Genomic DNA, 17691 nt, shown 5'->3' with positions numbered 1-17691 from the left:
TGGTTCTTTATGTACTGCAGATGTAGATGCCACTGGTTTTTTATGTACTGCAGATGTAGATGCCACTGGTTCTTTATGTACTGCAGATGTAGATGCCACTGGTTCTTTATGTACTGCAGATGTAGATGCCACTGGTTCTTTATGTACTGCAGATGTAGATGCCACTGGTTCTTTATGTACTGCAGATGTAGATGCCACTGGTTCTTTATGTACTGCAGATGTAGATGCCACTGGTTCTTTATGTACTGCAGATGTAGATGCCACTGGTTCTTTATGTACTGCAGATGTAGATGCCACTGGTTCTTTATGTACTGCAGATGTAGATGCCACTGGTTCTTTATGTACTGCAGATGTAGATGCCACTGGTTCTTTATGTACTGCAGATGTAGATGCCACTGGTTCTTTATGTACTGCAGATGTAGATGCCACTGGTTCTTTATGTACTGCAGATGTAGATGCCACCACCACCATCTATTCCGCGGGGCGGTTGAACTTACGATTCTCGGTCCGAACAGACAACTGGACATACGGACAGGTTTGTTCGTATCTCTGAACGTTTGTAAGTCGAATGTTCGTAATTAGAGGAGTCCCTGTATTCCTATTTGCCACTGACATGAAATACTTAGTGCGTAAGATTAGCCACTTCATATATGGTGCACATTGTACGATTCCTTTCTTTTTACACACAAATCATTTGCAAACTGAATACCCTACTGCTGGAGGTAAATGAGGAGTTTGCATTAAGGATATAGGCATTGTCGGAATCAAACGCCTATGATTTACTTCACTTCGGGGCTCAAGGTGAAAGGTTGTTGCATGCTTAGAGAACAATAAACTTTGTATCTTTAAACACAGATTCCGACTGTTGTCCTGAACAAATTTGGTGTGTGGAGAGCGCTTAAGTACGACAATTAAATTTGTACTTCCTGCAGAATGAATTCCTGGAGTCGTAAGCCATAAGGCAGATTTGAAACACAGAAGGACCAATACTTCTGCCGTGGCGGATCATCATTTTAAAGCGGCTTGCTCACACGAACACGATCCGTGTTCGAACACGGTCTGTGTTCGTGAGGAAGGAGCCATCTGAGGATCCAAAAAAGAAAATCCAATCAAAAGCATCACCTTGCCATACATAGCAGGGGCAACCAAAAAGATTTCCAAAATCATCAACAAACAAGATCCAGGTCCGATTTAACGCAGTACGTAAAATTCGTGATCTGATCCTATCCGTGAAGGACAAGATTCCTCACCAGCAATATCCCAGCGTCTACAAACTAAGCTGTGTCTGCGGCAGCAGTTACATTGGGGAAACGAAGCGACATGCCTCGGACCGTGTCCGTGAGCACAAGGTAGATTTGAAACACGGTAAGACCAAGACAAATTCTACTCCTACAAGGAGAAATTGTCTTCTAGAAGTATAAAACTGGTAGGAACCTCCTGGTTTCACCAGCCCACAGGAGATTATTGTGTCCGTCGTGCATGGAGGGGCTGAGTGGGGAGGGTGGGGCTGGGTGGGGAGGGGCCGAGTGGGGAGGGTGGGGCTGAATGGGGGTGGGAGAGGTGGGGCTGGGTGGGGAGGGGCTGGTCACCCCGTGGTGCCCTTATAAAACTCAACGTTTAAGCTACTCACGCCGGCTTGTGCCCGACTTCAGTCGGTCATATTTGCGGAATACACCACGCCGCCGTTGACCCTGGCCATTGACCCAGCAACCCAACGTTTCTACCAGCTCCCTCCGCAGGAATGTGTTCTTCTCGAAGCAGAAAGAGTGAATTCTTGATTTGAAGCTATCGTGACTGCAGGAATCCATACTCTTTGGTTCTTTCGGTAAAGTCACGTAGGTAGAAAATAAAATATATCACGACGTTACGATTGCAACACAAGCAATCATCATCAGGTTGGAAAACCACAGCAAGAAAAAATGTCCCACTTCAGCAAACAAAAAAAATTCTTGTGGTTTTCCCACCTGATGACGATTGCTTGTGTTGCAATCGAAACGTCGTGATTTATTTGATTTTATACCTACGTGACTTTACCGAAAAAAACAAAAAAGTACGAACCAAAGAGCAGTGAATTCTTTCTAGATTTGAAGCTTTCGTGACTGCAAGATTCATACTCTTAGGTTTTTTCGGTAAAGTCACGTAGGTAAAAATAAAATAATAATTTTATTAATAAAATAATAATTTCATTTTTACCCCCCTCGTGCAAGAAGAATTCACTGTTAGGTTTTTTCGGTAAAGTCACGTAGGTAAAAATAAAACAATAATTTTAATAATAAAATAAGAATTTTATTTTTACCTACGTGACTTTACCGAAAAATAAAATAATAATTTTATTAATAAAATAACATTTAATTTTTACCTACGTGACTTTACCGAAAAAAAAAAACCAAACAGTGAATTATTCTTGCACGAGGGGGGGAATTGTTCTTCTGGAAGGGGACGTTGTCTTCTGGAATATTCCACTTCTGGTCCGTTCATCTTCCAGAGGCGGAGCTTGGGGAGAGGCCTTCTCGCAGCGCTCCCTGGCAACGCGAAGCGTCACAGCGACTCGTTCTCACCGCCACACAACGTTTACTTCTATAACTCAATAGTAATAATAAGCAAATACATTTTAACATGAGCTTCAAAACCCCCGACGCAAGGACAAGGTGAGAAAGATATCTGTGTTTTATTTTTTTTTTATAAAAATTTGACTTCGTACGTGCAGCCCAAGCACCCGTTGCGCGGTCGCCCTGCCGGCTTTGGTGCTCGGGTTTCCGGCGGAGAAATCAGGCGAGGTCGGGGATCGGTTGCGGCCCGAGTCGGGCTCGGCTCATACAGTAATGAGTTTTTTTACGCACAAATAACGGCAGACGTTCACCAAAACTTCAAATTACCTCTCCGTTTTGTTGCTATTGTTTTCTTCCATATAACATCACGGCAAGGGGCGTAATCCAGCAGCGGAGAGAAAATGACTGATAATGATGCGGAATTAAAACAAGTGATCGGAGCGTGTCGTTATGCGTTCACTTAAAATAACTTAACGGCGGGTTTATATATATATATTGTTTTAAATTATGATTTGCATACTGGCGCTATAATAATGACATTGACACCAACTAAAGTCTCACGGAGTCTCAAGAGCCCTTTGAAGGAGGGCCCTGCCGGATTGGGATGTGTGGACAAATCCATTTGCTGTAGATGCAGATTCTTTTGCTGACACGTGTAGTTTGCACGTTGGACTTCTTTCACACCGTACGTAGTCAACCACACGAATCGGTGGAAGGACAACAAACTAAACCCCCCAAAAAAAACAACTGTCTGAAAGAAATTAATTTGAGGAAACTGGAAAAACCCCTGAGAAAACAATTACTTCAAAACTTCGAAAAGAACAAGAACCCCCGCCACTCTTGTTGTGCTGGAGAAACTTAAAGGACAGAAACAAAATATCCTTTGCACAAAGTGGCAACGGTTAAGTCACCGCTTGTATATCAAAAACCCGAAGGCTAAAATTGAACAAAACGTGGAATGACAGCCGTTTCCTGTGGAATCACAGATCCACAGATCTGGAATACCAAAAAATAATTACACAAATATGGACTGACAGCGTACATCTTTAAAACCCCAAACCAAATCCTAACACCCGTTTCTCTAGTAGTGCCTGGTATTCTCATGTACAAATAAAAACGTTGGTTTAGCGTACTGCGCTACATATCTGATGACCCAATTTATATAATTCTTGGGCCTTCACAAGGTCGACTCAGCCATAAATGGGTACTGGGTACAATGTGCAAATATTACTTCTCGGAAGGTAAAGATGGGCGGGTGTGGTGCTGGTCACACCACCCCCTCTTGTGCCATGCCGGTCTTCATGTGTGCTCGCAAAGAGCACTTGGCCCAACAATCTGTTAAAATATTGTCCAGGAAATCTTTGTCTTTGTGTGGCTTAGCAACAAAGACCTCATCAGTAACCCAACCAAGGTCCTGGCGCCTCGCTTACCCCTGTATCGTATTCAGACATCGCACGGCCAATACGCTCACGGACACAAGTGGAGGATAAAAATCCTTCCACCTATGACTGCGGACCGGAACAACGGAGCATATGGCCATGCTCTACTCATTAAGACCACTGAACAGCGGCACAAAAACAATTTGTAAACCTAACAAGCACCTCCATTGAATCGCTAAAGAACCAAGGCATTGAGCTATAATATTTGTTGCTGTTCAAAACATGTTTTGCTTTACTTCTGCAACACGCCCATGGTGTGTGTCTCTGAACGTGTCTGCGTACGTGTGTCCGTGTGTGGCTTTACCGCGGTGTGACGTAGGGAGTCGCAGGCGAAGGCGGTGCAGCTGTCGGTGACCACCGTGGAGAAACACTTTGGAGAGTTGTGCCAATTGAGCGCCGGCTATGCGCGCAAAACGGCGCGACTGCGCGACAAGTCGGACCTGCTGGTGCGCGAGCTCATGGCCTACTCGGAGACGGAGCGCCCGTCTCTCAAGATGGGCCTTCGGGCCTTCGCCGAGGAGCTCTCCAAAGTGCAGGACTATCGGCAGGCTCAGGTGCTGCCACCTGTCCGTTCGTCATTTGATTAGATATGTACATATGCACACCTGTCAACCCCTAATCTTATTACAGACCAATTCAGACCTTATTGGTCACCCCGTGCCCTTATAAATCTCAACGTTCATCCCACAAAGTCCCGTCACAAGGGAGAAACACAAACAAATAGACAATTTAGTTTTTTGCTCACTTGGAAACGGCTGTACGCCGTATGGACCTGAAAACTCAATTTCCCTGTACAAGAATACGGGTAAAGCGTATGGGTTGACAGGTAAGAGGTGGATGGAGAGATGACCTTTGTAGCTTAGACAAGAGTGCATTTAAACCAAGTATTTGTCAAACAATGCCCCCTTTATCTGATAATGCATGTGACGGGCCTTCATTCAGCAGTGTATTGACAACAGCTTGTATAGTGTTCGAATTAAAATTAATCGTCAAACTAAACTTTGCATTGGTAGAGGGTGCTTATATGACAACGTTCTGCTATATCAGTGCCTGTAGAACTCCCACTGCGTGGAGCGAAATGGATGTCATGCCAAACAACACGTGGTACAACCCAAAAACAGATCTGAGAGCCGTGCAGCACATCCGCGAAAATCTACGCAGTAATCCTTTGTTGTGCCCATATGGTACAGACTGTGCTGCCGCAGCAGGTGCACGAGCCAGGTGCGTTTAAACTGTACTAATAAGGGCAAGCCCTACTGACATTAATGCACTGTTCCTTTCACACGTTTACAGGTTGAGAGGCTCGAAGCCAAGGTGGTGGAACCTTTAAAGTCATATGGAGCCACCATCAAGATAAAAAGGGTAAGGTCACGCATTACAAGCACAGTTAAAGTCAGTTTAACACGTAGGCTTTCGCGACCAATATTATTCCTTGTAAAGGTTTTGGGTTAGATCGCGTTATTTATAAATGTGTCATAACCCTCCACCATCCGACAGGGCCAATCAGTAAAAAATGTGTCACGTTTCCAAAGGACAAAAATTGCACTACCTTATCCCACCGGTGTGTTAAAGAGTGAATCAACATCATTTAAAATTCAACATCATTTAAATTATCTTGCAGAAATTTATAGCAGCCAAATATGCATGTTCATTCTAAATGTGGAGGGAAAAACTGGAGGACCTGGAGAAAAATCCACGCGACTACAGGGAGAGAGACACGCAAACTTCAAATATACAGGAATTGTCAGGTTCGGGATCGAACCCACGACCTCTTGTATACCAGACGACGTAGTTAACATCTCGTCACCGTGGCACCTTGTAAATATGAAGTGGCGATGGTGATGATGATCTTCTTGGTTCTTTCGGTAAAGTCACGTAGAAGGGAAGTAATAAAATAATAAAAATAAAACATAATAAAATAATTCTCACGACGTTTCGGCCACAACGCAAGCAGCCGTCCTCAGGTGAAGAACATGTCTGTCGATGATGACGCGCGGCCCCCCGTGTAGGAGGACCTCAAGGCCGTGCTGACGTCGCAAACCCGGGAGGCGAAGCAGATGCAGCAGCTAGAGAAGATGCGGCAGAGAAACCCGTCGGACCGACACAATATCGTATCCTTGCTGGCGCAGACCTCGCCTGAGAAAGGTCGACGCGACCGCGGGGAGAGAACGTGCCAACTCCACGCAGTAGACACGTGATGACGCGTATGCACACTTAATGTCGACCAGCGGTCCCCAACCTTTTCGTCACCAGGGACCAGTTTCGTGAAGACAATTTTTTCACGGACCGGGGGAGGGGGGTTCATCATTGGGTCTTTCTTTCCCCCTTTTCAAAGAAGCTCTCCAGCAACGTTTGTTTTTTACTCATTTTGGCTACTAGGGGTTAGCAGATTGTGGGCTTACCCACACTGTGACTGAGACAAGTGTGCAGTGCGGGAAAGAGGCGCGGACAGAAGTGGTAAATAATAAAACAATGGGGGCGGGCCACGCGCGGACTCACCGCTCACCACTATGCGGTGTGTAGAGTGTGTACACACACGGACTCGCCGCTCACCACTACGCGGTGTGTAGAGTGTGTACACACACGGACTCACCGCTCACCACTATGCGGTGTGTAGAGTGTGTACATGCACGGACTCACCGCTCACCACTATGCGGTGTATAGAGTGTGTACACGCGTGGACTCACTGCTCTCACCTCCTGCTGCTGTGCGGCCCGGTTCCTAACAGGCCACGGACCAGTACCGGTCCGCGGCCCGGGGGTTGGGGACCCCTGATGCAGACAACTCGAGTTGTCGTTCCCAGCGAAATCTAAGCACTCGTCGCATTCGTCAGTGCATCGAGCGAAGTCTTTTACACGTCAGCCGGCCGCGTCGACAACACATATCTACCGGCACAACACTGCAGTTCTTCTACCCTTAACCTTGCTTCCCGTTCGTCCAGTCTCAGGTACGTGCATAGGTCAAGGTGGGCACCACCGCTCACCACGAACAGCAGCAGGTTTATCCTCGGCCCAGCGGGGTTGTTGTGTTAATTGAGAGGGGCGAGGCGAGCGCCGCGGGTACACGTGGTGCAGGGCTTTTGTCGCAACGCTGAGAAGAACGTGGGATCATATTACCTTTTGTTTTGGCTCTCAGAGCGGCGCGGGAAAGGTACGTATTGCCCAGCCTGCGGGTGCGATCGCTGCGCTTTTAGAGAGTAGAGGATTCCCTCGTTATTGGCAAGGGAGACGTGCCGGATATGCTCGTTCATAGCAAATTTCTCGGATCATGATATTGGCCAAGGGTAATGAATTACCTTAAATATATAAATCACTTTCCCGCGTCACATTCTCTCTCATCACGCGGATAACTTGAATCACGGATAGCAAGTTCGTGAATAACGAGGGAATACTGTGGATGTGTTGAGGGCACGTTGTCGTCTGCGTGCTGCCTATAGGCTTAGTACCTGTCAAGGCTACGGTCAGTAGAAATCTGCAGAAGCACTGCTGTTTTTAAACGCTTAAAATGCATTGGTAAATGCACTGAAATGGGTATTCTTCATTCCACAGTACTGCAACTCTTGACGTGACAATTTATGATTTATTCACTCCTGATAATAATAACAAGAAGGAGAGAAGTTATTGTAGATCGAGTGTTAATATTATGGAGAATCTCATTGTAGGAAAGCCCCGAGTGACATTCTGTTGCTTCTGCATATTAATACTGACCCAGGAATATGCCCTCTGTCACCTCACTGCGCCTGTTTGCATAGACGATTGTTTCACTCTGCACATGAGTAATGCCATTGCACCATTTCGGCTTTTAACTCACTAAAGGGCACCCTCACCGGCTGTTGTTTCATCCATCCCATAGTGCCGTGCGGAGCTGTGTATGAGACAGGGCTGGCATTTGAAAGTGTCGCAAGTGTCACCAATTCATACCTGTCAACCCCTTATCAGTGCCTACCGTATTTAGACCTTATTATTCACCCCGTACCCTTATAAATCTGAACGTTCATCCTACAAAGTCCTGTTAGGAGGAAGAAACAAAAAAAATAGACAATCTTTTTTTAAAACTCAATTTCCATGTACAGGTATGCCAATTCTAGGATGTAATGTAACAAGAGCGGAGGACTCCTGACATGCAGCGTTAAGTGTTTCAAGTCGAGGCTAACTTTGGACAAAAGCATTGATTTCCGAAGACTGACTTTACCCTTCTCGAATCACCTTTGGTGTCGAGTTTTGCATGACCCCTTTGCGGTTATCCCCCTCGTAAACATCGCAAGCAAAATGTGCAGGCATGGACTCGTCTTAGCACTGCCTCGTATACTTTACTTGTGTACTCCGCGTCTTCTGTAGGCAGTAAAAACCACGTAGCATAATCGGCCTCGACTGAAAGACATAATATCCATTTGCAGCACCATATACATGGAAATCTTAAACCCTTATGCATCAGTGGGCAAAGCCTACAATCATGAACTAAACTAAACTATTTTATTTACCAGGTAAAGCCCACTGAGCTATTAACTCTTTTTTTAGAAGCGACCTGGCCACAAATGATAACTCAAAGAAGTGGTTTACGTGGGCATTTATAGCAGTCAAATAACCCAAACGCATGTTTCTAAATGTGGAGGGAAAAACCGGAGGACCCGGATAAAAATCCACGGGGAGAGAGACAACATGCAAACTCCAAATACTCAGCAGGTGTCGGGTTCGGGATCGAACCCACGACCTCGTGCATACCGGGCGAGGGAGATGACATCTAGCCACCATTAGAGGAGCCAGGAATTCGGTTCCCAAAGTCCGCGCTGAACGGCGGCTCTTGCGCGGTGACTCGCAGGCAGAGACGGAGCTGCAGCGCGCCACGGTGGACGCAGCGCGCTCGTCACGGCAGCTGGAGGAGACCATCAACGAGTTTGAGCGGCAGAAAATCAAGGACATCAAGGTGAAGTCCACCCTCTCACGAGCTGAACATGAGTTCACCCTCGCACCAGCTGAACATGGGTTCACCCTCGCACCGGCTGAACATGAGTCAACCCTCGCACCAGCCGAACATGAGTCAACCCTCGCACCAGCTGAACATGAGTCCACCCTCGCACCAGCCGAACATGAGTCAACCCTCGCACCAGCTGAACATGGGTTCACCCTCGCACCGGCCGAACATGGGTCAACCCTCGCACCAGCTGAACATGAGTCAACCCTCGCACCGGCCGAACATGGGTCCACCCTCCCACCAGCCGAACATGAGTTCACCCTCACACCAGCCGAACATGAGTTCACCCTCACACCAGCCGAACGTGAGTCAACCCTCGCACCGGCCGAACATGGGTCCACGCTCGCACCAGCCGAACATGAGTTCACCCTCACACCAGCTGAACATGGGTCCACCCTCGCACCAGCTGAACATGGGTCCACGCTCGCACCAGCCGAACATGAGTTCACCCTCACACCAGCTGAACATGGGTCCACCCTCACACCAGCTGAACATGGGTCCACCCTCGCACCGGCTGAACATGAGTGCACCCTCGCACCGGCCGAACATGGGTCCACCCTCGCACCAGCTGAACATGGGTCCACCCTCGCACCAGCTGAACATGGGTCAACCCTCGCACCAGGTGCGGGGGTGGGGGTGTGAGGGCAAAAAACTAAACACACAAAAAACAACTCCAAGGAAATTAGTTTTCAACATAGAAAGTGATGACAGCGACGACGGTGCCGATTTGCACGCCCCCTCCCTGTCCGCTGTGCAGAAGATCCTGTGCGACTTTGTGACGGTGGAGATGGTGTTTCACGCCAAGGCGCTGGAGGTGTACTCGCAAGCTTACCATCACATGCACGCCGTGAATGAGGAGAGTGACCTCGAGGTGACCGAGACAGCGATAAGGCATATTTGTGTTTACACTTCAGCACGTGTTACACAGCTGCGTAAGGTTTAACGGTTGTGCTCACCGGATGAGTTTTTCGGGGACGTGACTGCACGTTGCCGGGCGCGACATCCGATGGTTTCGCTCCACGTGCTCGACCCCACGACCTCCTTCGCGAACTAGATTGAGTTTCTTCCCACTTGATAATTGTTTTTTTTCCCTTTTATCTGGCAACAAAACTGACACCTTTTTTTACAAGGAGTCATGTTTGCATCGACCACAATACCTGCGGTCGGATTGCAAACAAAAAACACAACTCTGATAATGTATGCACTGTCTTTGAAGTTGATTGGTCTACACCCGAGACAGCTTTTCTTAGAGCCTAGTCTCACATGGTGTTGGACCAGATGACGCCAAAAGGTGTCAGTTTTGTTGCCAGATAAAAGGGTAAAAAACCAATTATCATATTTTGCTACTGGCAAAGGAGGTTCCAATGGTGTAAATCCTTCCCACTGGTTCAGGAAATGAATTCGCTCCCAAAAAGATGTTTGGCGTGACGCCCGATTATTTTTTATCCCAACATCTTGGGGAGATTCTTTGTGAAGTCTTCACTCGTGAACGGAGACTGCCGTTCGCAGTGCGGATACCGCTACACGCCAATTGACACTTTTTATTCGTACGCCGCTAACGAGCATCTTATATTTGCCATCGTAACTTGTACATTTGGAATGCTTTATTGGAGGAAATGTTAAATGCCCGTTAATGCATGCAAATTTTGGGTTTATTTTTGACAGGCATTCCTCAATACCCTGCGGCCCTCCGACTACCAGGCACGCCTTGACACGGTTCTGCAGAACTCTCAGTCCACCCTCAACGGCACCGGTTCGCCCCAGCCAATGGCAAGGTCTCAGGTACCGTGTGCGGCCTCATGGTATCAAACTCTTGAGATTTTTTATTTTATTTTACCAGGCTAAGGCCCTTCCGAGCTGTATATCTCCGAAGCTACCTGGCCATCACAAATGATGCAGCTCAACGCAGTGGCTTATCGCGTGGAGATTTATAGCGGCCAATTGCTCTAAACGTGTGATGTTGATCCTATATGTGGAGGGAAAATCGGAGGACCCGGGAAAAAATCTACGCGACCACAAGCGGAGGGAGACATGCAGACTCCAAATATACAGCAGGCGTCGAGGTCGGGATCGACCCCACGACCTCCTGTATACCAGGCGAGGCGTTATCTGCCTCGCCTGGTATACAGGAGGTCGTGGGGTCGATCCCGCCACTGGGGCGCCCCTGCCATCGTGTAACTGTTGGTACGCCGGACATGCAATCCAGAGGTTGCCAGTTCGATTCGACCTCCCGGCATGGCAGTTGAAACAACGGTGAGAGTTTCTTAAATCCCCTCCACTGCCCACTCAGCAGTGTGACTGCATACACCGCAGTCATTCGGCTGGCTGGTCACGTGTGGTGGGGTAAAGGGCGAGTTACTCGGACCCCTTTCAGGACGTTTGGCAAGCGTGGAAGTGTAGGCCAAATATGCTCGAGAAGGGCTTTCGAGCTTCCTGGAGTTGAAGGCCTTTCAGCGAGCAGTGGCGTGAGGGAGCAATTGCAGGGCTGTGCCTTTACCTTCTCAAAATGTATGGAACAGTCGGGGGGGGGGGGGTAATCACATGGCTATCACTATCCTCAATCGCAGCTGTGAAATATGTTTTTGGCAAATTCTACAGACGTGTATCATCCTCCTTAAGCGCTTTCATGAACGGATCTTTTTTCTTTTTGCAGACGGGTGCTGCTGGCACACAGCGCAACAACGCGAGGCGGTTGGAAGATGACGACGATGATGATGACGACGACGACGACGAAGATGATGATGATGACGACGATGATGATGATGAAGATGAAGACCAACTTCAGGACGTGACATCGGAAGACTTGGATAACCGGCAGAGTGGCAGTCGGCGCTAGATGATGAATTTCACACACAGTCAATGCCTATGAAATTGTAACATTTCATGTTTATAAAGAGCCCAGTGTAGAGACTTGAGTCACCAAACCTCATATAATTTCATTTAAACATTAAAATTTAAACTTGTCCCTTTACTTAAATGAACATTAGGCAGTATTCTGGGCCGGTGATGGAAATGCAGCATTTCTCTGGTGGGAACCAGTCTGTCCATAGTAGTTCTTATTTTATCCTGCCTGGAGTAATGATAGGCTGAGTGGATCCTTGATCACAATTTAAACTCAAGACATTTTAAAAGCTAATCGGATGCTCTGCCACTACTCCACATGGCTAGCCGTCTTTGTATTATTTTTGTATTTTTATCCCCCAAAGTGTTATCCTGATTGTGCTATCGGGGTCATGTCATGAGAAAAATTTCATAAGGAGCTCTAGCAAGCCGATTGAAGTGGACATCACAAAGATGCCTCTTGAGATCCCTTCATTTGCCCTCTGGTCCACACAAAATAACTCGGCAGGCTATATCTGTCCCTTCATATTAAAAAACCCCTCCGTAGAGTTGCACGTTAAACAAAACGGAGTATATTCTAGACCACACAGTGCTCGCTACACTTTTCCACCAGTAGGAGACACCCTTTGCCTGCAACAGAGTCTTGTTCAGCAACAGTTCTCCGAGCTATAAGTAATCAAAATTAATTGCGTGAATGTAATGGGGTTTCTTCTTTTTGTGTGCAGTCCATTGGCGACCATGCCTGAGATCCATAGGCTCACTCCACTTAAAAAAAAACTCGGTCTGTTAGCGGACTCGCTGGATGACGCGGCTGCATGGATTTAAATCCATGATCTCGGCAGCGCTGGCTCGGCCGCTCTTGATCTCCTGAGCCACTCCGGGCACCTTCCTGGTCCAGGCGTCTTTTTTTTGTTTTTAAAGAGGCGTTTGAACATACAAACCCATATGATGTCCGTCCCGTTTTAAGTGTCAATAAAAAAAAAAGATGCAGTGCAGTGCGATTGGACGTCGAAAAACTGACACTTTTTATTTTTAAAAAATTTGATGGCGATTTTAAGTGGCAGATTTTGGTGAGGAGCCTACGTATGTGAAGAATAAAAAAAATCAGCAAAATAGATTCATGTACCGGCTGCCAGCGTATTGGCAGCCAATCCAAGTACGGTAAAATTCCGCTTGATTGTCCCCATTGTCTACACTGGCCTCTTTGAGTAGATGATGTCTTCGTCTTTTACGCCATTCAATTGCCTTTGTGAGATGCCTCACATCGGTGCCAAAATCTTCACACATTCCATGCGTTTCGGTTCACGGGCGCGATTTAAGGTTCAACGATTGCAGCCTTTAGCGTAACCACTTCTGCACCATTGGTACCTCATTTGCCAGTAAAAAATATGATAATTGTTTTTTTACCCTTTTATCTGGCAACTAAACTGACACCTTTTTTACGAGGAGTCATGTTTGCATAGACCACAATACCTGCAGTCATAATGCAAACAAAAAACATAACTCTGATAATGTATGCACTGTCCTTGAAGTTGATTGGTCCACACCCGAGACAGCTTGAGACTAGGCTCTAAGGAAAGCTGTCTCGGGTGTGGACCAATCAACTTCAAGGACAGTGCATACATTATCAGAGTTATGTTTTTTGTTTGCATTATGACTGCAGGTATTGTGGTCTATGCAAACATGACTCCTCGTAAAAAAAGGTGTCAGTTTTGTTGCCAGATAAAAGGGTAAAAAAACAATTATCGTAACCACTTCTGTCATCGCTTTTCGATGGTTTGCTGCGCGATGTACAACCCACGCCTCTCCGGTGTGTTTCGCCTGGTCGTGTCGCGGTACGTCGGACATCTTTCCGATCGAAACGCGGTGCAGGCCGAAATCGCGTCGGAGAGAGATGTGCACGGCGCGGTCGTGACAAACCTACGCGGCTATGTAAAGCGCAGTTCCAATGTTTGTTCATTCAGCGGAAGGCACGCGTTAAAGTTATACCCTCGCCGCTGCTTGTCATATGCAAGTGTCGCATTTACAAGTTTGTAAATGCGGTCAACGTCGCTTATCCAAACTCGCGTATCCACCCTGACCAGTTAACCGCCCTCACCCGGTGCAGTATTTGCCCGCGTGGAGTAACTTGATCTTTTCTAAAGATGTATAAAGGTCCGACCTTTTTAACATATCTGCCGAGACCTCGGTCCCCCGGTGAGTCGGATATGCGACGTTGGACCGTTAGCAGGGCTTCTCAATCTCGCCGCCAACGATCGCAGTTTGCAATTCTACAAATCCTTCCACACGAAGGTAAACAACAATACAGAATGACAATGCAAATACATCGTTTGTTTCCCAGATTGTAGTTCTATATATATATATATATGACAATGTCTAGTTAAATGTAGATAATGCATATTTTGCAGAAGAGTTTAAGAATGTGCACTAAATGCTACACATTGGTATACTTTCATAACCTTAATCACCAAAATTTAAAAGGAAAATAAAACAAATTGTAACCATGTGACGGTTACAATGTAAAAAAAACAATGAAAAACGGACCATTTAAAGCATTGTCTCACGACAACGACCAAAATCTCCCACTGCAAACATCAAAAACTGAAAAAGTTGCCGGTGGCAAGTCGTCTGAACAGAGCACGCCAATCAAACACTATCCCTTCCCAAAACCTCCAGCCAACAGCGAATCAAGCAGCCACTCACCCTGACCCGAGGCTTGGGGGCTACATTCCTTTTCCTTAACGAGATCCGAATGGGAACATTCATTTCAAGTGGCCCTTGGTGGGTGCCGCACACCACCGCCGTTGTGTCCACCGATAACGCGAGAGGAATAACGAGAGGATTTCACCTTTTGCCACGATTGTGCGTTGCCCACGGAAGCACCCTCCGCCCGCCCGCCCGCTCGCAAATTGGCTTCCACTCGCAATTCCCACGCGTTTGGAGACGCTGTCGTGGATTATAATCAATTTCTCTTGCCCAGGAAAGCCACCCCCAGAGTCCCGAAGATTTCTGCCGGGAGTGTTTTGCATTTGGGATGTTTCGCCATCACCAGGTTTATTATTGTATTGTTTGTTTTCGCTGTGAGAGGAAACTGGGGAACTTGGAGGTCACCCGTGCAGAGAGGTGGGGGGGGGGGGGGCGAGAGGGCATACAAATTCCACACAGAAAGGTGAGTCAATCAGGAATCTAACCGAGGCCCTTTTTGCTGTGAGGCACGCGGTGTTAACCGCTGGTGTTACAGAGGTGCTTCTGTGGCCCTCTGGAACGCTCTAACGATATGAGGAAGCCACTGTAGCTTATGCACTTTTAACATCATCTAGATTGAGAACTCATTTCTTTAGAACTGCTTTTTGTGTTGTCCTTCCCACCGTACCTCCGATTAGCGCGGTTGGCTACGTACGGTGCGAAAGAAGTAAAACATGTACAATGCGCCACCCGATTTTGGGCCGCTTCAGAGTGACAGGCCTCAGGGGTCATAGGTTGCCCAACCCTTATTACCGCTCCTCAAATGCCAACTTCTGCCCCTTTGCCAAGGCCCCCCATTTACTGTCCGTCGTTTTGGTGTTCGTGGCACAAGTCTGGTACTGTAACAGTAAACTGGGACAATTCTTAAATGGTGATGTGTTAAGGTCAACTCTCTCTCGCGCTCGTGTGCGTGTGGTGTGTGTTAGCGATTGAGTATTTGAGGCGTCTGTGCACTGTTCCGTGCGTTGCTTTTTCCTTAATTCCATGGGCGTTTACGGTGTGTCACGTCTTGGTAAAAAAAATGAATGTAGCGCTGTAATAACAACAGTCCTTATTCACGGAAAGACTCGTTCGGCGTTAATGCGCCCATTTTCAGGAACGCGCTCACGTGGTGTTTATTTTTTGTTATGCATTTGAATTGCGGGAGGATATCGGGTTGACAGAGACAACCCCGCGAGTTGCCATCGATTCAGCCGCGGTCTTCGCAACCGCAGCGACGAACTCCTCGCCCAAAAATCGTCGCCGACACCTCTCGCACGATCCTGCGGTGCAGCAATCCATGCCAGCGGCTGCACACACCGCGAGATAAATCCATCGCTCCGTCACCGCGCGCTTGCAGCTGCCCGCTCCGTCATCGGTTCTTGACCGTCGGTCATCGTCCGCCTTGCAAAGTCACGTGTGCCTTGTGCGCGTACCCACTTTACAAAAGTTTTAGGGGGTTTTGCCTCGGAACCCCCCTTTGTACATTCTCGAATTCACGAGTCCCTCGTTCTGTCTCTCAACGCGTTGCCAAGTCGGCTTCTCTGCCAAGTAGTGCCGCAGGTAGTGTGACACTGCTAAAAAACACCCATATGAGGCAATAGCTCTGCAAGGTGTCTCCACGTGGTGAGTAACACACTTGCTGGACAGTGCTTGTCATCTTAAAGGCATTTTATTTAGTCTGCAATGAGTTCCAATGCACCTGGCAGTGTCTCCGCGTGATCCCAAAGCCAGTCGTATGTACATGTATGTTGAACTTCTTTTGCAACGTACGGAACCAATCGTGCTATTCGGAGGTGCGGGAAAAGTACAAACAAAACTATAAACATCAAAAAGTTCCAAAGAAATAAGTTTTAGATTAATGTCCGCATCTCCATGCCTGGAATTGAATTCTCAGAGTTATTGAAGAAGAACACCACTTTTTTTTCACGACAATTGGAAAGTTTAATGAAAAAGGTATCCCATGACCGCTTACACGTTGACGGCAAGGAGAAATATCGAGATGTGCAGAGGCCAAACTGAATAATTCTATTACACAGACATCCGCAAAACGGTTTGCAAAAGAATGAGAAATACATTTGAGAACGCAACACATTTTTCACGACTAAAATGTTTATGGAGCATTTCGTGCATATGGTATGCATTCGTAATTCGTTTTACTGGCGTGCCAAGTTTAGTTCAAATATAGTTTAGAGGAATTAATGGTTGAGTACTTTATCAAATGCATTCGTTTTGCATTCCATGTTCGGCATACTTTAAAACCGTTTGGAAAGTGCCACGTGCATATCTCAAATACACGAAGTGTATGCATCTCGTCCCCGTACTAACTTTTCTTTAATAGCTTTGTACTTTACTGCAATAGGTGGAGCGGTGGTGCAGTGGTTAGCACATTGCACTGTGAACCCAGCAACCTGATATCGATTCCTGGCCATGACCGACATGATCACAGTTTGGTCAAGTATGGTCAAACTACCCTTCTGATTGTAGGGCGTGGGGAGGCATTCATCCCGCAGTGGATTATGAAATGCTTCACTATAACATGGATCAGAGAAGTGCTTCCATTAACTAGATTCACGTGGCTTAAAACAGAGGCAGTCAAGCTGTGAGTTAATGCTATTCAGTGGGGGGGGGGGGGGGGGGCTTATTGTATACCTTGATTGACAGGCGACTAATAGCAGCATGAATTAATTGAGGGGTGTCCTGGAATAATCTACTGCCCTCCACTCTCACCTCCCGTCTCACTCCACTCCCCTCCACACACACTCTCCCAGCTCTTCCCCCCTCACTCCACTCCCCACCACACACTCTCCCAGCTCTCTCTATTCATCTCACTTTGCTCCCCCTTTCGCTCGCCCTCCTATCTCTCCCATCACTCCACTCGCCCTCCGTTACACGCACTCTAATACCTGTCCCCTCTCATCCGTCTACTCCCCAGACGTCCTTGCTGTTGACTCCCTTGCCCTCGTTCTAGACCAGGCTCAAGGCCGTCTACATTTTCCTCTATGACTGACCACTATTTCTGTGCATAACAACGCATATGGGAAGGGCGCTGTTAGCCACCATCTGTTACACGATATTCTATTACAGAATCGAGGAGGGGGGGAGGGGGTACACTAACCTTTTTTTATTTAGCAAGGAAGTGAGACACCAGTCACATAGCTTTTGAG

At 47.2% G+C, this 17691-nt stretch overlaps 1 protein-coding gene across 1 annotated transcript; it reads left to right on the top strand.

Annotated features, from left to right (window-relative positions):
• The first annotated feature begins 2484 nt into the window (after positions 1 to 2484).
• Positions 2485 to 13343, top strand: LOC133355926 (CBY1-interacting BAR domain-containing protein 1-like). Its single transcript, XM_061573351.1, has 9 exons — positions 2485 to 2648; positions 4308 to 4542; positions 5282 to 5350; positions 5998 to 6099; positions 7118 to 7138; positions 8807 to 8911; positions 9717 to 9830; positions 10625 to 10741; positions 11613 to 13343. The coding sequence occupies exons 1-9, from the start codon at positions 2617 to 2619 to the stop codon at positions 11793 to 11795; spliced, it is 978 nt and encodes a 325-aa protein (XP_061429335.1). The 5' UTR covers positions 2485 to 2616; the 3' UTR covers positions 11796 to 13343.
• Positions 13344 to 17691: the final 4348 nt, after the last annotated feature.

The sequence above is a fragment of the Lethenteron reissneri genome, chromosome 52 (genome assembly GCF_015708825.2).
Source record: "Lethenteron reissneri isolate LAM-NWPU_2019-01 chromosome 52, ASM1570882v1, whole genome shotgun sequence".
Classification (NCBI taxonomy): domain Eukaryota; kingdom Metazoa; phylum Chordata; class Hyperoartia; order Petromyzontiformes; family Petromyzontidae; genus Lethenteron; species Lethenteron reissneri.
This window is presented reverse-complemented; position numbering and strand designations above follow the sequence as displayed.

Bases quoted from the DNA above. Each gene is read 5' to 3' on its own strand.
- LOC133355926 (XM_061573351.1), top strand. From the start codon at position 2,617: ATGAGCTTCAAAACCCCCGACGCAAGGACAAG. The intron at 6,100-7,117 runs GTATCCTTGCTG...TTTTGTTTTGGC, and splicing joins CGTCGGACCGACACAATATC to TCTCAGAGCGGCGCGGGAAA. The intron at 10,742-11,612 runs GTACCGTGTGCG...TTCTTTTTGCAG, and splicing joins AGCCAATGGCAAGGTCTCAG to ACGGGTGCTGCTGGCACACA.